Source organism: Impatiens glandulifera, chromosome 2, assembly GCF_907164915.1.
Source record: "Impatiens glandulifera chromosome 2, dImpGla2.1, whole genome shotgun sequence".
NCBI classification, from domain to species: Eukaryota; Viridiplantae; Streptophyta; class Magnoliopsida; order Ericales; family Balsaminaceae; genus Impatiens; species Impatiens glandulifera.
Window position 1 is genome coordinate 52091450 of NC_061863.1, and position 21472 is coordinate 52112921.

Below are 21472 nucleotides of genomic sequence, written 5' to 3' on the forward strand. Positions count from 1 at the left end.
GAAACTTAATTTACATCCAAATTTAGGGAGGTAATAGGCAAATTTCGGAGGAGAGTGCATATATAACCTTGGTCACATTTTACTTCGAGAATATTTTTTACTCAGTTCGATTTTAAGAAATTCTTACAGGGCACCGTTTATTTTATATTTTCTTAAAAAAAATAATAATAAAATTATAGTTTTATATAATATATTGAATTTCTTATTATTTAAAAAGAAGGAGAACTATGACATTTCGTTTTCGATCAAAACCCTTCTAATTATAATTGAATCTATTATGTCGACTATTTCTATGGACCTCATTGATGAGTGATATATTGAAAATTATATGTCTATAAAAAAATAAAATTAACTCTTATAAATTATAAATAATAAATAAATATATTAGTAATATATTATATATATTATATATTTAATTATTTTATTAGTGTTAATAGCGAAATCACAATCGAATCAAAGTGGAGATATAAATACAATCTCGATTTATTTCCGATCAACTAACCACAAATTGAGAAAAAAACTACCCGAAACAATTTGAATTGAAAAGCCTAATGAAATATGATTATAATTATTATTCTTAGATCCAATCACAACTTATTTGTCCACAAAAAGTTCAAATTGAGTTTTTTTTTTTTTAAAGTAAGAAATAGGTTATTTGAAAATGGTCTTATTTGAAGAAAATAAATTATAAAAAGAAGCCTAATAATAAAAAAACACTGTAACCAAAATAATATTAATGCTGACAGTGACACCAAGCCCAACGCGCGCCTATTCACGAGGTACTCATTTTTCAAAATAGGGTTTATTTGCCTGTCAAAACTAAGTTCAGGGACTAATTTAATATTTTTCATCTCTCTTCTCTCTCTCCTCCGATTTTTCAAACAAAAGGAAGCTTTTGAAACTTACTTCCATGGAACCCAAAAACTTTCCATTTCAAAAATCACAAACAAACCACCATGGCAGGCCTATTCTTCTTCTTCTTCTCTCTCTACACCTTCCTTTTCCTTCTGTTCTTCCCATCAATCTCTTCTTCTTCTTCTTCTTCTTCTCAGCTCAGCATTCTCCTAAAAATCAAGTCTTTCCTCGACCCACATGATCTCCACCTCAACTCCTGGTCCGCCGACAATGACCCATGTGGCGGCTCCTTCGAAGGAGTCGCCTGCGACGATCAGGGAAGCGTCGCCAACATTTCTTTACAGGGGAAAGGACTCTCCGGTCAAATCCCGCCGGAGATTGGTCAGCTCAAGAGCTTATCAGGTCTCTACCTTCATTTCAATCATCTTACCGGTGTTTTGCCTAGAGAAATTGCAGAGTTAACTCAACTCTCTGACTTGTATTTGAATTTCAACAATCTTTCCGGTGAAATACCTCCAGAGATTGGACATATGACCAATCTTCAAGGTCAGTAAATTCAATTCCTGTAAAGTTGTTTACATACTGATCTTATCACTTATCAGTTAACATTAATCTATTGCATAATACAGTTCTACAGCTTTGTTATAATAAGCTGACTGGTAGACTACCCATTGAGCTTGGATCTCTGAATAAGCTGGATGTATTATCTCTTCAATTCAATAACTTCACCGGAGCAATACCGGCGAGTTGGGGGGATTTAACGTTGTTGAAAAGGTTGGACCTTAGCTTCAACAGTCTATTCGGTTCAATCCCTGTTATGATAGCCAATCTTCCAATACTTCAATTTCTTGACGTTCGAAACAATTCTCTATCAGGGAAAGTCCCAATTGCTTTGAAGAGATTGAACGATGGTTTTCAGTTCAAGAACAACAAAGGGTTGTGTGGGATTGAATTCTCATCTCTTCTTGAACCTTGCAATGCTTCCATTAACGATAACAAACCAGAGCCATTTGGATTTGGAGATTTCCATTCAAAAGAAATCCCTGAATCTGCTAACGTCCATTCAAACTGCACTCATAGGATTCAATGTTCTCATAAACAAGACAGTAATCAGCGGGAATACGTGATAATCGCTGGTTCTTTAGCGACAGTCATTGTGGTAGCAACTGTGTTGATAACATTCTCTTGCTACCGGCGTAAGAAACAGAAAATTTCAAGTGTTCTTCAGCCTTCTGATCCTCATCGGCTTAGTACTAACGATTCTGCTAACATTTCTCCCCTCATTAATCTCGAATATCCCAAGTGGGATCCTATATTATCCAAAGAGTCGAGCAGCAGTTTCGGTTTCACTTACAATGTTGAAGATGTAGAGTCTGCCACTCAACATTTCTCGGAGGCAAATTTATTGGGTAGTAGTAGAACGGGTTCCTCTTCCTTGAGTAGATATAAAGGGATATTGAGAGATGGTTCTTTAGTTGAGGTGAAGTGTATTTCGAAAAGCAGCTGTAAGGCAGATGAGTCGGAGTTTCTTAAAGGGCTAAAGCTAATGACTACACTCGAGCACGATAATATCCTCCGGTTTAGAGGCTTCTGTTGTTCGAGTGGAAGACACGAGTGTTTTCTTCTCCATGATTTCGTTCCCAATGGAAACTTGTTGCAGTATCTTGACGTCAAGAAGAATGTGAACAATGGGTCGAAGGTTTTAGATTGGTCTACTCGAATTTCAATTGTTTTGGGCCTTGCGAAAGGTAAGTTTCATTCAATCCTGGTAAAATTTAAATTTGCTTAAAGAATCAGATTTGTGACGAAATACTGTTTTCAAATGTTAGGCATAAGATATTTGCATGGGAATAAGAAGAAAGGAGGAAACGAACCAGCCTTGGTTCATGAGAACATATCAGCTGACAACGTGTTACTTGACGCCTCGTACAAGCCTTTGATTTCAGGGGCGGGTCTTCACAAGCTGCTGGCGGATGATGTTATCTACTCGGCTATAAAAGCCAGCGCAGGAATGGGTTATTTGGCACCGGAGTATGCTACATTCGGGAGACTCACTGTTATGAGCGATGTTTATGCGTTTGGTGTGATTGTTCTTCAGATCCTTTCTGGGAAAAGAAAAATTACCCATGTAAACCGACGAGGGGTGGATTCTTGCGTGTTTGATGATTTCGTTGATGGGAAATTGGGCGGAGAGTTTTCTGAGAAGGAAGCTGTTGAGGTTGGGAAGATTGCTGTTTTGTGTATGCATGAATCACCTGAATCTAGGCCAGATATGGAAACTGTAGTTCAAAATTTGAGTGATATCTGTATCTGCTGAATTATATTATTATTAATGAATCTTGCTTAGTAGAAATTGAATAGATGTTCAGAGTATGAATGAATGGCACATTATTATACACCAATTGTAACCAACCAGACATTAAGTTCAATATGCTACATTTTCAGTAAACCTACTACAGCAAACTCGGGCTGTGGCTGCCCCTCTTGGCCTAGATACAGATTGAAAAGTTGTATAGTTCATGTGGCAATAGAATCCTATTCTCGCTTGTTTGCTATAGTGTGAAAATGAAATGAAACCCCAGTCAACAAAATTCCTGAGCATCCAAGTCAGGTTTGGACGGAAACTCAAGCCCCTGAAGTGCAGGTATTCGCCGCAAATCTTCTTCAGAGTATGATGGTATGAACCAATATAGCTTGTCTGTCCCAAATACCTAAAACGACAAATTAACAAACTAGGTATAGTTGCCAAAACAATTTGTGAAATGACATTTTTTTTTGGTAATGTCGTCTCTTAAGTAACATATAAAATCAACCAACCTGTTCAAAGTTCCTTTTCCTTCCCAGGTCGTATCGCCATTTGGGCGTTGTCTTCTTCTCATATGCCTGGAAACCGAAACCAAAGATGAACTCAAGAACAACATACAGATTAATTGAAAATTTGCTACAAAATATGATGTAACAAGCATAAATACCTCAATGGTGGTTGTATTACCAGCAACCAATGATACATGCATAATCAAGAACCCCAATACACTCAATGCAAAAGCTAGATTTAACACTGAATAAAGAAAACACGATTAGTAAGAGGAAATTTATTATATTTTAAAACAAAATTCAATCATCGAGACCTCACCAAATGCGAGAAAAGTTGTGGCCAGCATACTCGGTGTCCCTTCTATCTCTTCGTCAGTAAAGAACGCTATAAACTGTGGCAGCAGCGACAAGTACACGAGAGATGTTTCCAGAAATGTGTAGAACTGCGATTTATGAACATGACAATAAAAATATAAGGTAAGAGTGAACTAAGATCACAAAAACCTCACTACCATGATCAAATTGAATCTTATACCAAACCAAGTTTAAACTTTTGCAATTTTTTCAATGGGATTGTAAATGTGACGAAAGCCAGGGCTTTCAATTAGGTTAATCGGTAAGAAAAATATACCAGGAAAAGGAGAAAGTATTTGTAGTTTAATGATCCAACACAATTCACAACCCATACACAATGGTGATCCATCTTCAGCACGCATTTCCCACCTGAAACAATCTATTAAACAAAACCATTCTGAAAAATCTTCAAATAAGAGTTTTTATAAGATGCAACTCACAAACAGAGCAATGGTGGCATCTAGGCGGTTTCAGATGATTGCACTTTCGACAATACCGAATCCTAGGGTTCGTTGCATCTGCAGGGACACTACCCCCATTGTAGTATTCAGAAGCATTCAATGGTTCAGAATCGTCGTCATTGGCGTCGCCTCTCTCCTCATCCAACACAGGCCTCCAATTGGGTGGTACGCTACCCGGATCAGTGAAGACAACAGTGAAATAACTCCATAATAGCATTAACAACTGCAATTATAGCTACAAGATTCTCGTAATCTTATTATTAGCAAGCAAGCAAGCAAGCGATCCTAAATCAAGTTGGAATTTGACAAAATTAAAGAACAGAAATCGGACTAGGGCAAGGAATCTGAGAAACTAACCAGAAAATGGAACAAGATCAAGACAGATAATGCAGTTACAGAACCCAAGCCGCCGTCGTAGAGAGCGGGACCATAATTGGAAAGGACTAGAGCGTAGTAGGTGACTCCGACGACGCCGAGGACTAACAAGATCATGATCGAGCCAAGACCTCGAAGGGCAGTACAAAACCTAAACACGTTCCAAGCCATTATTGCTCCAGATCTATACATTTAGTTAGCAGAATTGAAGGCCGATGATTCCGTAATGTGATCGGGGTTTCTTGTAATGTCTGGTTCTCAATCAGTTTAGCATAATAATGGATTTCTTATGAACAATAAATACAATTGTATCGCAAGCAATGGGGTTTAGGGTTCCAGTCTTCGAAGACGAAATCCACGTCTGCGACCGGAGACGAGAGGTAGTCTAGAGAGAGAAATTGACTTCGAGAAGCAGGTTCCAGCAAACTAGAGAAGAAGTTTATTTTTTCTTACAATAATAAGATAATGTTTGATAAATGAAATCTAAATAGTCTCTTATACACATCATATCTCAAATTAATAATCATCCATTCAAATATAAAATTATTTTGAATTTACTAAGTTAAATATCTGATTAGTAATAGATTGATTTATATGGGTGTGTTTGATGAGAGAATTAAAATTGGAATTGGTATTTGAATTCTAATTCTAATTTGATGGGAATTGACATTTTTAATTCATTTCCAATTCCTATGTTTGGGAAAATGATAAAATTGTAATTCAATTTTAATTTATATGTTGGTAAAATAAAATATTAGTTAAAAATGTTAACTTCTTAAATATGTTTTCACGTTTTTGACACGTTTAATACATTTTTGATATGTTTAACACGTTTTTGACGTATTTAACACGTTTTTGACATGTTTAACACATTCAACACGTTTTTTATACGTTTAACACATTTTTGGCACGTTTAAACTCGTTTTTAACATGTTTAACACGTTTTCACACTTAAAACACATTTTCACACATTTAACATGTTTTTTCACGTTTTTGATATATTTAACACGTTTTTGACATTTTTAATACGTTTAACATGTTTTTCACAAGTTTAACATGTTTTTCACACGTTTAACATGTTTTTCACGTTTTGGCACGTTAAACACGTTTTTGGCATATTTAACACGTTTTTCACACGCTTTACATATTTTTGACACGTTTAACATGTTTTTTCACGTTTTGGCACGTTTTTTTACGTTTTTCACGTTTAACAAATTTTTCACGTTTTTGGCACATTTAACACGTTTTTGACATTTTTAATACATTTAACATGTTTTTCATGTTTTTGGCATGTTTAACATGTTTTTCACACGTTTTATACATTTTTGACATGTTTAACATGTTTTTTACGTTTTGACACGTTTTTCATGTTTAACACATTTTTCACGTTGTTGACACATTTAACACGTTTTTGACATTTTTAATACGTTTAACATGTTTTTCACGTTTTTGGCACGTTAAACACGTTTTTGACATGTTTAACACGTTTTTCACACGTTTGACACATTTTTTACACGTTTAACACATTTTTCAAATTATGGCACGTTTTTCACGTTTAACACATTTTTCACATTTTTGACACATTTAACACATTTTTGACATTTTTAATACGTTTAACATGTTTTTCACACGTTTTGATAAGATTAACACATTCTTCACGTTTTTGGCACGTTTAACATGTTTTTGACATGTTTTAAAAGTGTTTTTTACACGTTTGATATATTTAACACGTTTTTGGCATGGTTTTACACATTTTGGCATGTTTAACACATTTTTAACATGTTTAACATGTTTAACACGTTTTTGGTATGTTTAACACATTTTGACAAGTTTAACACATTTTTGACACGTTTGACACGTTTTACACATTTTTGGCATATTTAACACATTTTTGGCATATTTAACACATTTTAAACATGTCACAAGTGTGTTAAACGGGCCAAAACATATTAAACATGTCAAAATGTGGTAAATGTGCCAAAATTTATCAAACGTGTTAAACGTGGCAAAAATCTGTTAAACATACCAAAACGTGTTAAACGTGTCAAAAACGTGTCAAAACGTGTTTAACGTGCCAAAAACATGTTAACGCGTTTAATGTGTTAAAAACATGTTAAACATGTCAAAAATGTAAAAACGTGTTAAACATATCAAAAATGTGTTAAACGTGTCAAAAACGTAAAAACGTAAAAACGTATTACACGTATCAAAAATGTGTAAACGTGCCAAATAAGTGAAAAACTTGTTAAATGTTCCATAACGTAAAAAACGTGTTAAACGTGTTAAACGTGTCAAAAACACGTTAAATGTATTAAAAATGTGTCAAACGTGTCAAAAATGTAAAAAAAACATGTAAACGTGTCAACAACGTGTTAAACGTGTTTAATGTATTAAAAATGTTTTAAAATGTTAAAAACATGAAAATGTGTCAAAAACGTGTTAAACGTGCCAAAAACATGATAGACGTGTTTAATGTGTTAAAAATATGTTAAATGTGTCAAAAACGTATTAAACGTGTCAAAAACGTGTTAAACGTGTCAAATATGTGAAAAATTTGTTAAACATGTCAAAACGTGCAAAATGTGTTAAACGTGTCAAAAACGTGTTAAAAATGTGAAAATCGTGTTAAACGTGTCAAAAACATGTCAAAAACGTGTTAAAAACATGAAAATCATGTTAAACGTGTCAAAAACGTGTTAAACGTGTCAAGGACGTGAAAAACGTGTTATATGTGTCAAAAACGTGTTAAACGTGCCAAAAACGTATTAAACGTGCCAAAACATGAAATCATGTTAAACGTGTTAAATGTGTTTAATGTGTGAAAAACGTGATGTTAAGAATGTGAAAAACGTGTTAATTTAGAATTAAAATTCCGACCTAAAAAGATTAAAATTGAGAACTATCAAATTACACTATATTGAATTCCATTGGAATTCCAATTCCAATCTGAATATTAAAGTGTTTAACAAACATAAGAATTAGAATTGGACCCTCCAATTTCAATTCCAAGATTATCAAACACACCTTACTCACTTTTCCAATTTTAGTAACGATATTCAAATCATAAATCATAACAAATATGACAATTAACTACACTATCACTAGACTATAATTCAAATAGATTTATTTTTATGATTGCTATTAACATTAAGACTAAATGCACCAGTGATATTGTGATTAGAATGTTTATAAAAAAATCATACCTTCATAGTAGCAGTCTTTTCCTGATATTTTTAATCATCTCCTTAAAGGCCCTTAAAGGCAGCAGTAAATGTGTTTTTGGCACAATTAGTATCCCACATCGGAAGATAATGAGAGTGAAAGAAGTTTCTTAGTATATAAAATAAACTATATTCACAATTAGCATAAATCCCACATCGAAAGATGATGGGAGTTGGGGAAGTTTCTTAGTGTATAAAAGAAACTCTCCCCTCTTTGGTTTATTGCACCCAAATTTGTATCTCTTCTTCCTTATTAATTGATAGCCTTAATACTCGGAGACGTAGGCAACATTTTGGTCGAACTCCGTTATCAAATTCTGTTAGTGTTCTTTCAGTTTGTTTTTTCTTCTTTTGTGGTTCTGTCAGGGTTTTCCCCAAAAAGTGGTATCAGAGTCGAAGGTTCGTCATTGGCATGATGGAGTCTTCAAAAGGGGCGTTAACTCCTTCGTCATCCTAGACGAGGACACCGATGTCGAATTTGAAGTTTGCGGTGGAGATCTTTGATGGAATTGGGCATTTCGGCATGTGGCAAGGTGAAGTTCTAGATTGTCTTTTCAGCAGAGTCTAGATGTTGCTATTGAGGTCGGAAAGCCAGATGGTATAGAAGAAAAAGAGTGGAGTATCATGAATCGGTTGGCGTGCGGAACAATTCGGTCGTGCATGTCCAAAGAGCAGAAGTATGTTGTGAAGAATGAAACTTCTGCACAGAAACTGTGGCAAGCATTGGAGGACAAGTTTCTGAAGAAGAGTGGTCAAAATAAGCTCCTTATGAAGAAGCGACTGTTCCGGTTTGAATACCAATCAGGTACTACGATGAATGAGCATATAACTAAGTTTAATTAGTTAGTAGCGGATTTGTTAAACCTTGACGTTAGGTTTGAGGATGAAGATTTGGCTTTGATGTTGCTATCGTCCCTTCCTTGATGAATTTGAACACTTAGAAACAACGTTACTTCATGGGAAGGGAAATGTTTCTCTTGATGTTGTAAGTTCTGCTTTATATAGTTATGAATTGAGAAAGCAGGATAAAAGGAAAAGCAAAGTAGGTACAACAGATGAAGCATTGATGGTTAGGGGCCGTCAGCAGAGCAAATCAAAAGGGAAATGAAGAAGATCTGAAAGTAGAGTTGCCAAAGATGAATGTGCTTTCTGTCGTGAGAAAGGACATTGGAAGATTAATTGCCCAAAGTTGAAGAAGAAAGAGAGAGATTCTGAAGATGCGAATGTTGCAGAAAACAAAGGTGATGCAGATTCAGAATACTCTTTATCGATGTCACACACAACATCACATCCTGATCCGTGGATATTGGACTCAGCCTGCACTTATCATATGACACCAGTTCGAAAGTGGTTCTTTGACTTTAAGGATCTAGATGGTGGAGTTGTTTACATGGGAGATGCTAATACATGTAAAATAAAGGGGATAGGTTCAATCAAGCTGAGGAATGATGACGGATCCACCAGAATTATTAGAGATGTTTGGTACATACCGAATATGAAAAAGAATCTCATTTCTTTGGGGGGCTTGGAGTCGAAAGGCCTACATGTGAAATTGGAAAATGGAGTTTTAAGGTAATATCTAGAGCGCTAGTGATGTTGAAAGCTATCAAGAAGAGTAATAATTTGTATTACTATCAAGGTAGTACAGTTAATGGGACATCACGTGTATCAACTTCCGGGAGCAGTAAGGAATTAGAGGCAACAAAGTTATGGCATATGCGATTGGGGCACGCTGGTGAGAAATATATGCAAACTCTTGTCAAGCAAGGATTATTGAAAGGTACAAAAGTTTGTAAGTTAGATTTTTGTGAACATTGTATTCTGGGAAAACAAAGGCGAGTAAAATTTGGCACTGCTATGCATAAAACCAAGGGTATTTTGGATTATGTGCACTCAGATGTCTGGGGACCTGCCAAGACTCCTTCCTTTGGAGGTAGGCATTATTTTGTTACTTTTATTGATGATTTTTCCAGAAGAGTTTGAGTGTTTACTATGAAGAACAAAGGTGAAGTGTTTGAGATTTTTCTTAAATGGAAAACTCAAGTTGAAGACGAGACAGGAAGAAAGATCAAAGTTCTCCGGACTGATAACGGTGGAGAATACAAGAATGATCCATTCCAGAAGTTATGCCAAGAGTGTGGCATAGTTCGACACTTCACAGTTAGAAAAACACCACAGCAGAATGGAGTATCGGAACGTATGAACAGGACATTGGTGGAGAAAGTTCGATGTATGTTGTCTAATGCTGGGTTAGACAGGAAATTTTGGGCAGAAACAGTGTCATACGCTCAACATTTGGTAAATCGCCTACTATCATATGCACTTGGTGGCAAAACTCCATTAGAGGTATGGTCTGGAAAACCTGCAACTGATTATGATTCTTTGCATATTTTTGGTTCTACTACATATTATCATGTAGTTGAATCAAATTTGGATCCACGAGAAAAGAAGGCTCTTTTTATGGGATTTACTACAAGAGTTAAAGAATATCGTCTCTGGTGTTTGGATGCAAAGAAAACCATTATCAGTAGAGATGTTACTTTTGATGATTATTCAATGTTGAATAAGGTAACACCAGACAATATTGATTGTACTCTACAACAGGTGGAGTTTGAGCAGATAAAGATAAGCCCAATAATAAGTGACTCTCCGACGACAGACGAAGAGTTAAATGAGGAAGAGGTTCCGACCCAAGAACATTCAGAACAAAGTGAATCAATTGCTGTGAATAGGCCAAGACGAGTTATTCAAAAACCAGGTCGGTTTGTTGACATGGCGGCCTATGCACTTCTAGTCGTAGATGATGTTCCATCCATTTTTCCAGATGTCAGTCGAAGTACTGAAAATGGAAAAAGGAGAGGTGTTATGGAAGATGAGATGCAATCTATTCAGAACAATGAGACATGCAAGTTGACGCATCTACAAAAAGGGAAGAAGGCTATTGGTGGTAAATAGATCTTTGCTAAGAAAGAAGGATTTTCCGAAAATTTTGATGTTCGCTACAAGACAAAATTGGTAGCTAAAAACTACGCTCAGAAGGAAGGAGGTGATTATAATGAGGTACTTTCTCCTATTTTTAAACACTCTTTTATTGGAATTTTGTTGTCCTTGGTAGCGCAGATGAATTTGGAGCTAGCTCAACCAGATGTGAAGACCGCAGACATACACGGTCATTTGAACGAGGAAATCTACATTTATCAACCAGATGGATTCAATGTTGCTGATAAAGAAAATTGGGTTTGCAAGTTGTATAGATCATTGTACAAGTTGAAGCAATCGTCGAGACAATGATACAAGCAACTTGACAAATTTATGATGGAGCACAAGTACACAAGAAGCAAATTCAGTTCATGTGTGTATTTGCGCAAATTGCAAGATGAGTCTTACATCTATCTACTCTTGTACGTTGATGATATGTTGATAGCATCAAAGAGCCAATATGAAGTTGACAAGTTGAAGGCTCAATTGGGTAAAGAGTTCGAGATGAAAGACATGGGGAAAACCAAATCTAATTGTTTAGATTTGGTAAACATCTTCTGCGTTTGAGTCGGCGCTGAAGAGCGCCAATTGGAAGCATTGAAGGACTATTTTTAATATTGAAGATTAGTATTTGGATATTGTGCCAAGGTGGAGATTTGTTGTTTTTGGCACAATTAGAATCTCACATCGGAAGATAATGGGAGTGAAAGAAGTTTCTTAGTATATAAAAGAAACTATATTCACAATTAGCATAAATCCCACATCGGAAGATGATGGGAGTTGGGGAAGTTTCTTAGTGTATAAAAGAAACTCTCCCCTCTTTGGTTTATTGCACCCAAATTTGTATTTCTTCTTCCTTATTAATTGATAGCCTTAGTGCTCGGAGACGTAGGCAACATTTTGGCCGAACTCCGTTATCAAATTCTGTTAGTGTTCTTTCAGTTTGTTTTTTCTTCTTTTGTGGTTCTGTCAGGGTTTTCCCCACAGTAAATTCAATATTGCTCATGTTTTGTTTTAAGAGGGTGTGTTTTTTAATTTTTTTATCTCAATTGCCTCTCCACCAGTCTGGATAGTCGATTATTTTACAACATCCATCTTGAGGGGCATGACTGTTCTATATTCATTCTATAGTGAATGCAATATAAAGAACACTTTTTGTTGTTACCCTCTCAGATGATTGCCTTTCTCCCCTTTCTCTACTAATTTGTCATTTTTGTTGTTACAGATTTCCCTCGTGAACCTAGAAAAATTATAATTTTGGCTCCGGATCCATTTAAAATATTATTGTCATTGTCATAATACTCATTTAGACACGTTAAGAATTGAGCAAATTTACTTGATAAATGTTCTTGAACAACTCACCTCGTCATCTTGCAACATGTTCTTGAATCACAAATCACAATACACATTAGAGGTTTCAGAATTGCGAGCTCATCCTACAACTTCTTAATTTATCAAGAGTTAGGATTCCAAATGCTTATGGTCCATTGGTTTCTTGGTACCTTTCTGAATATTTTCCGCAAATCAAGTGATGTAGTTGTGGATTCACGGATGGTTTCCCAAAGTAACCTTGTTTGACGTTCACTTTCCTAAACTAACCTAGTTTATTCATTCATTCCCGAACTAACCTATTTTACTATTCAAACTCAATTATTTTTTTTACATTTAAAATTCATTATATATAAACTAAATTATTTATATTTTGATATATATTTTAAATTATTATTTTTATAAATTTAATTATTTATATTTTAATTATTATTTATATAGTGTAATAAATATTCTTTTTAGTATTCTAATAAATAATTGATAAATAATTAGTATTTATTAATTATTTATTAGAATTATTTAATATTTATTACACTATATAAATAATAATTGAAATGTAAATATATATATATATATATTAAAATATAAATAATCAAATTTATAAAAAATAATTAAATTTAAATTATATATCAAAATATAAATAATCAAATTTATAAAAATAATAATTTAAAATATATATCAAAATATAAATAATTTAGTTTATATATAATGAATTTTAAAGGTAAAAATCAGAAATAAAAAAAAAATTACTGAGTTTGAATATTAAACTAGGTTAGTTTAGAAAAGTGAACGCAAAACAATGTTACTTTGAGAAACCATTCTGATTTCACCGATTTCACCGGTAATTGTATATAAAAATCTATGATCGAATCAACCAATCAATCTTTCTCCAACGACTTAAAGCTTCAGTTGGAAAGACACATGTTCCATCCGAGTTTCGATTTAATTTCAAGTGTCAAACGAATACCACTACTCCAACCGATGTAGTTCACACTGTTGAAAAAATTGTTGAACAAATTATAGCGCTTGTGTTGTCCGAGTTGTGTATAGTCATTTAATCATTGTTGTGTTTCGTAGTTGAACCTTCTCTTCGTTCGAACTACTGTGTGATGAAGATGAAGAAGATTCACTTTTTTGATAAACAATTTCTTCTTTGAATTACTTTGTGACGATGATAAAGAATCACTTTCCAAACTAGTCGATTTCGTATTTAATCTTTCGAATTCATCTTGATCTTCAGATCTATCGATACAATTGTATAGATCAAAATAATTTATGATTCAGAAAAGAGAATATTTAAAAATGTTATTACCCTTTTGTTCTATGGGATCTTTTATATATCTCCTAAACTGCAATAACTACAAGTTAGTTCTTAGACTTTTGAGTGTTTACAAATCAGTATTTAAATAATTATTACTTATCAATTTTTCAATACATTATATTCTTTCAGTAGTATACATGTGGTTGCCATTTGTCTTGCACATATATTTTTTTTTCAAACCCACTACAAAATCAAACATAACCTTCATCACCCACTTCCAAGTTCCAACTCCAGTGGACAATTTCCGATGGATCGGTATTGCAACCGTAACTCATTAGGACCTGCACAACCCTAAACCGAGTAATTATCACCCCTCCCAATAAGATACGAATTCAAATTATGATTGATCATTCTTTTACACCTCAATTTCACTCAAGATACTAATATTAATAGAAGTCACTCAAATTTTCTTTTTCTGAATCTAGATATGAGAATTAAATGATTTATGATCTAGATCATGATGTTTTGAAATGGAGAATAATGAGATATTCAGTCTTAAATTTTCAGTACATGTTAATAATATCAAATTAGACTGCAACTGAAACATATTTAAAAAAACTAATTTATTAAAATGAAGGAAACAGAAAATATTACAAAAATATTTTCAAATTTATTTGCACAAGCATTTATTAAAAACAAAATACAACTTCAAAAGAGAGGAAGGGATATATGTAGTTTAATTGCATATCCATGACGATGATATATAATCAAGATTTGATGGGAATGGGAATGGGAATAGCCCTAAGAGGTATAGCCTTTTCCATTGTAATACCAAATTTATCATCCATATCAATATCTTGAGGGTTAATTCCCTCTTCAAGTTTCCAATCGAAAGAGAGCAACAAAGAGATCAATAGCATATGCACCATCTTCTCTCCCAAAACCATACCAAGGCAGCTCCTTCTTCCGGACCCAAATGGGAAGAACCTAAAATCTTGACCATTAAAGTCAAATTCACTTTTCAAAAATCTCTCCGGTATAAACGCATGTGGATCTTCCCACACTTTTGGGTCACGACCAATTTCCCAAATGTTTACTAAAATTTTAGCATCTTTCGGAACACGAAACAAATACTTCCCCTCCATGTCTACTATCTCAAACTCGGCTTCGGCCCTGTGAGGAACCATGAAAGGACTGGGAGGATGAAGTCTTAACGTTTCTTTCACAACTAATTGTATATAAGGTAATTTTGATATATCTGATTCTTCAATTATTAGTTTATCGCCTGCAAATGCTCTCAGCTCTCCTTGAGCTTTTTTCAGTTTATCAGGATTACGAAGTAATTCTGTCATCGCCCATTCTACCGTGCTCGATATTGTGTCTGTCCCTGCACCGAACAACTCCTGTATGTATACACTCCATTTATTATATTATTAAAAGTAAATCATACCATATATATATATATATTGAACTAGCTAAAGTCATTGAATATATTTATTTACTATAAATATTTTATTGGGAAGAATGTCAATTTTATTTATAAAGTTGGAGGGAGGTGTTAAATTTATTTACAAAGTTGTAAAATTCTATTTATATATACAAACTTGTCAAAATGTGTCAAAATTATTTGACATAACGGAATGTTTCAAACGGAGTTAATTTTTTATCCACGTGGATATTTATTTTATATTTTGTTTTAACCTATTTTTTTCATTTCAAACAGACTTTTTCTTTACATTTAATAAATAAATAAATAATAATTTCATTCTCTCTCCTTTTTCACCCGATTCATATTCTTCTCATTTAAATCTTAATCTCCAAAATCTCATCCACCACTTCTAAGACCCACTTTGTCTTCTCTCTCCGAATTTCACCCTATGTTCTTCTTAATTGATGTCAAAGTAATAGGTTATATATTCAATACGAAACATCAAACTAGAAATTCTGGATTTCATTTGAATAATTTGCCTGCAACTAGGGGATTAGAACAATAAGTTTTAGAATTTTGAAAAATAAAATTGAGATTTTGATAAGTTAAATGTGATATGTCAGTTGTTTGTCATTGTTTCTGATTGTTCTTCGTGAAGGAAAAACTAGTTACAAGATCGCTTCAGCTAGGGTTTTTAAACTCATTTAGTTAGATCCTCAATCACAGAGTTCAATCGCAGATAAACAAGGTTTATTACAGATATTATATTGTTTGATCGAAACTGGTCCATTCGATGAAAACAAGTCTGTATTATCAGGCCTAACAGTAATATCAAAGTCTATGAATGATCTAGTTAAAAAAGAAATAGCAAAAACAGTTTGCGACGGCTAAGAGAGGGGATGAAGATAATGGTGGGCTGCCTGCTAGTGAAGAGAGGGGATGAAGATGATGGTAGGTAGAAGAAAGAAAATTTTATTTATTTAATTTTATATATTAAATAGAAAAAGAAGGTCTGTTTGAAACCTAAAAAATAGGTTAAAAAAATATAAAAAAATAAATATCCACGTGGATAAAAACTTAACACAGTTTGAGACATTCTGTTATGTTAAATAATTTTGACACATTTTGACAAGTTTATATACATAAATAGAATTTTGCAACTTTGTAAATAAATTTGATACCTCCTTCCAACTTTATAAATAAAATTGACATTCTTCCCCTATTTTATTCTATGATGATGAATGAGTTTACTTTATATATATTTATCATTTTGCAGGAAAAGAAGAAGAAATTTTATCACTCACGATAAACAAATGGGATATGCCGTTGATGGTGAGAGTTGAGTCATGAGTCTCTTGGGAGAGATTGATGAGCGCGTCTAGAAAATCATTCTTGGTTTCCTTCGATTCTATCCTATGTTGGATGATCTCCTCAAATATACAAATCAATCTTGATAAATGAAATCTGCCACGCCGCCTTAGGCCTTGTACATCAACGAACCTAAATATAGGGAAGTAATCCGCTAAATTACGAGACCCTCCGATTTCCAGCGCCATCCTCAAATGATCCTTGAACTCCCGAGAAAAATTCGAATCGTAGTGAGCTAAATTCATCGAGAAGAACAAGTCCGACAGCAAATTCAGCGTCGTGGTGAAGGCGGCGTCACCTATTTTCACGACGGAGCTCCGACGCACGAAGGCTATGAGTTCTTCCACCTTTTTTAGCCTGAAGCCCTGTTTTGCGTCCATCTGCGGCTGCGAAAACATGTTTTCTTTGATGATTTTACGAAGGGTTCGCCATTGGCTATTCGCGGGGCCGAAAACAAAAGTGTACTTGTTGTGGTCGAGGACTTTGAAGATGTCAGGGAGATGTCGGCCGGAGCATATCCGGTCATTTTTTTGGAGTATATTTTGGGCAGTGTCCGGCGATGACACCACAATAGTGGTCATGTTTCCCAAGTTGAGGGACATGACTGGGCCATGGATTTTGGAGAGGGATGCTAAGGAAATGTGTGGGCTTGAGCCTAGTGACAGGATGTTTCCCATTACCGGAAATGGGTACGGCCCCGGCGGCAGTCTGGAGGCGGGACGACGACGGATGTTAAAGTATAGGAATAAGATGGAGAGTAAGGCCATGAAAATCATGACAGAATCCATTATTACTTATCAATACAATAGAAGCCAAAACAAGTATCCTATATATAACCAAATAAAAGTAAACGGAAAAGCTTGTGATCACTTGCATTCACCAGCCACAAATTATATATTACTATAACACTGATAAATACAAATAATATTATACTCTCCCGCCTTTGCCCAGCTTCCATTATTCGGAGTGTTTTTAATTGAAATTAAACTCATAATATGTGATAGGAAATTTGAGGAAATGACCATAATAATAGCCTAGATGCATATGGTGTGAGGCATAATTTAAATAATGCTGGTAACCTTTTTTTTAATGATAATTATACCCTTGTGTAACGCAACTCCAGTTGCGCGACGCAACCGAAACCCTATAAAGTCATAATTTATTTTTTCATTTTTAATTCATTTTCTCTCTCATTTAGGTCTTCTCCGCCGTAAACCCTAATGACGGAGAAGACTTTCTCTTCTTTTCATCGGCGAAGAACAAATCGAAGAGGAACCATTCCACTACATTCAATGGCGTAGAGCGACGAAGAAACTTCCAACGACGAACTGCGGCTCCAACGGCGAACAACGACGCCAAAGATAAAATTTCCTCTATATTCGTTATATTTGTTTATATTTTGTGTTGATTTCGTTTACATATGATTGTTTGTGTTTATTTCGTTTATAGAACATCATTGATTCGCCCTAATTCGTTGAATGCAGGTTGGTTGGTTGCGTCACGCAGGGTTAAATTTATTTGGATTTTATAAAACCCAAATAAGCCTCGACGACTATTCCTTCTCTCTCTCTCTCTCACACCTTCCTCGACGACGCACCTGCCTCGACGACGTACCTGCCTCGACGACGCACCTGCCTCGACGATGCACCTGCCTCGACGACGCACATGCCTCGACGACGCACCTGCCTCGACGACGCACCTGCCTCGACGACTCTAACTACTCGTCTTCGTCTTCTCGTTCATTCATCGACTTCATCAGGTTAGTTTTAGTTATGTTGGTTTTTTGTTTTAGGGTTGTTTGCTTGCAAATGGTTCATGCATGATTTATGTTAGGGTTTAGGGTTGCGTCTTGTTTGCAAATGGTTCATGCATGGTTTATGTTAGGTTTTAGGGTTGCGTCTTGCTTTGCAAATGGTTCATGCATGGTTGATGTTAGGTTTTAGGGTTGCGTCTTGCTTGCAAATGATTATTGCATGATTTATGTTAGGTTTTAGAGTTGCGTCTTGCTTGCAAATGGTTCATGCATGATTTATGTTAGGATTTAGGGTTGCGTCACGCAGGGTGCGTCACACAGGGTGACGGTTGTTTCTAGCTATTGATGGTTGCTTCTTTGTTTATATTCGTTGTAAAAGGTTTTCACAAACATTGTTGTTTTTGTTTTCCCTTTTGTAGATGGCAAACTCCATGGTTTCTGATTTTCCTAGTAGAATTTTATTGAAATCTGTCATAGCCCTAAAAAAATATCTGATAGGTTTGAAGCGATGGATTTTATGGAGAGGGCTCTAAATTCCCAATTTCAGTATTTATTGAAAGGAGTCACAGACTTGTTGTTCTCAGTAACAATTTAAATCAGTTGCTACTTCGGAAGGTTAAGTCCAATTCGAATAGGATGATTTTTAACTTGAATGGGGAGGAACATACTTTTGGTATGAAAGAGTACGCCTTGATTACAGGCCTCAACTTCGACAGATTGTCTGAATATAAAGATGAATGCCGAGGTTGTCCACCCTTGCTGATAAAATATTTCAAAAGGAATATGGCAGTTCGAATGTAGGAGTTGGAATCTTGTTTTATGAAATGCACCGATAAGGAAGACGCATGGAAGATCAGGCTAATACAGTTGAGATGATGGCTCGTACAGTTGAGATGATGGCTCGTACAGTTGAGATGATGGCTCGTACAATTGAGATGATGGCTCGTACAGTTGAGATGATGGCTCATGCTACTGAGATGATGATGCTCTTGCTCTTGTAGTAGATGGTGTATGTATCACTACTTTGCATGTTGCCATATTGTGTCCTAGACCTGCACATGAGCTGCATCGTCTCGGGACCTTACGGACCTCACCTTGGGATGTCCTACGCTTAGTTTGTGGTCTCCCTTTCTTAACCTTTACAGGTGGTTTTAGACACACGCGTTGTTTGATAATATCGGAAACATCCCAATTCTCTTCATCACCAACTAGATAACATGTCTCCGCATATGCATTCAACCAAGATACAGTTGTGTAATGTCTATGAGAAGGAAAATAAAACGATTAAAAAATAGGTTAAATAAATATGTTAAAAATGATTAAATACCTTGAGCATAAGTCATAAGAAACCACATTCTGGTGACGGGCAACAGTCAGTGCATGCGTACAAGGAAGACTGAAGACTTCAAATACCCTACAAGTGCAGTCATTGTCCTTCTAATTGACTTTAAAATGGGACTCATTGTCATGCACATATAACTCGAATCGGTTAAGGGATGATACAGTATAGAATTTGACCTTCTCAAAATCCTTACATAATAACTTTTCATACGTTGGAGATAAAAATTCTTGATGGTTGGACGCTTTTTCTCTTCTATCATTAAACCATACTTGTAATGTTGTTCTTAAAGACTCAGTCATTGCTGAAATGGGATACTTTATGGCTTCCCTATACTAACTATTAAAACTCTCAGCATAATTGTTTGTCAGTTGATTGTATCGCTTACCGGGGAAATATGCTCTACTTCATCTTTGAAACTCAATTTCTTCCAAATATGCAGCAATCCTATGATCATTAACCCCGATCTTGTCAAAAAATCGATTAAAGTGGGGGATAAGTGTACGCACGAGAAGCCAAATCAAACTCCACATAACAATTATCAGTTTTGAATTTGGCCATAATATTCATCTTTTTGTGATATGTGCACGCACCGTGGTCTGCTTCTGGAAAAACAGCACACAAGGCATTGACGATGCTTGGGTGTCTATCGGATACGAAGACGAGATCGTCAACTAATCCAATTGCTTCTCTAAGTTTGTGCATAAAATAAGTCCAAGAGTTATTATTCTTTGAATCAACACCGCCGAATGCAACAAGATATAGTTGCTCATTCGCATCCAATGCAACAGCCACCAATAGTTGACCTTCCACCTTGTGCTTGAGAAAACTAGTATCGACGCACAATACGGGACAACAAAAGGCTTTGAAACCCCTAATTGAGAGACCTAGAGACATTAACATATATTTGAAGTGTCCGAGCTCGTCTGTCTGGATATTTGTTATGGTACCCGGATTATTCTTCTCCAACATGTATAGGTATGAAGGCAATTTTCCATAGAAATCCTCCACCGTTCCTCGTACTGCCATTAAAGTTGTTTCCCTTGCCCTCCAAGTCTTATTATAAGTCAAAAACATCTCATAAGTTGACTGCATGTCTTCAATTATTTTCTCAGGCAAGTGGTTATGATGATGGTCCATATACTTACTCTTCATGCAATGCCCAATAACCCATGCCAGTGTTTGATTTTTTTCTCCGGCCCATGCCAATGTTTGTATTTTTTTTCTCTGGCCTCTCATGAATTGAAATTAATCTATTAAACATTCATATTATTATTAATATATAAATAAATAATATTTATAAAATATTTAATATAAATAAATATATTAATAATATTATATATAAGGAGGACGGAAATAACGTGATAAAATTAGAGGAGAGAGAACAGAGCAAATTTTTATTATTTTTTCAATAAAATTATTATTCTCTCTTTCATTTCTCAAATTCCCTGGTCATTTCTCATTATTATATATTTATGTGTTTTTATTAATCAAATAAATATTAATCCCAACCTTTCTCAAGTCATTTGTCACATTAAATTTAAATGGATTATAAAACTATTTTAAGATAATAAGTTTTTTTAAGAATTAAAGGAGAACTAGTATTACATTACATTGTATATGCATAGTCCCTACTTACTTTAAGATATAATAGAATCACCGTAATATTTTGATCTCTTAAGTCGGTTCTTAACACTGTACTACTTTGGTGGGGTTTTTAAAAATAATAAGTTATAATATATAAAAAAAATTAATAATTATGAAAGAATAATTTTTAAATAACTATTATTTTAATAAAATTAATTATAAATGTACTCATTAGATGTAAAATTAATTTTTTTTTATTTTAACATTTTCTTAATTTATTCTGTAGATATATTTAGGACTTGTTTGGATAAGGGTGTTTAAGAAAATTTGGTTTATTTAATTTGTAA

The 21472-nt window shown here is 34.7% G+C and overlaps 3 protein-coding genes across 3 annotated transcripts; 1 reads left to right on the forward strand and 2 right to left on the reverse strand.

Moving 5' to 3' along the window:
- The first annotated feature begins 794 nt into the window (after nt 1–794).
- LOC124926088 (LRR receptor-like serine/threonine-protein kinase GSO1) lies at nt 795–3255 on the forward strand. The gene is made up of 3 exons (XM_047466254.1): nt 795–1401; nt 1485–2603; nt 2685–3255. The coding sequence occupies exons 1-3, from the start codon at nt 957–959 to the stop codon at nt 3170–3172; spliced, it is 2052 nt and encodes a 683-aa protein (XP_047322210.1). The 5' UTR covers nt 795–956; the 3' UTR covers nt 3173–3255.
- On the reverse strand, nt 3221–5290 carry LOC124926089 (probable protein S-acyltransferase 14). The gene is made up of 7 exons (XM_047466255.1): nt 4842–5290; nt 4464–4707; nt 4301–4392; nt 3989–4112; nt 3828–3913; nt 3673–3738; nt 3221–3566 (listed from the first exon to the last, which is right to left on the reverse strand). The coding sequence occupies exons 1-7, from the start codon at nt 5049–5051 to the stop codon at nt 3438–3440; spliced, it is 951 nt and encodes a 316-aa protein (XP_047322211.1). The 5' UTR covers nt 5052–5290; the 3' UTR covers nt 3221–3437.
- A 9126-nt stretch (nt 5291–14416) lies between these two features.
- Nucleotides 14417–17234, reverse strand: LOC124924888 (cytochrome P450 76T24-like). The gene is made up of 2 exons (XM_047464872.1): nt 16383–17234; nt 14417–15052 (listed from the first exon to the last, which is right to left on the reverse strand). The coding sequence occupies exons 1-2, from the start codon at nt 17232–17234 to the stop codon at nt 14417–14419; spliced, it is 1488 nt and encodes a 495-aa protein (XP_047320828.1).
- Between the last annotated feature and the right edge of the window lie 4238 nt (nt 17235–21472).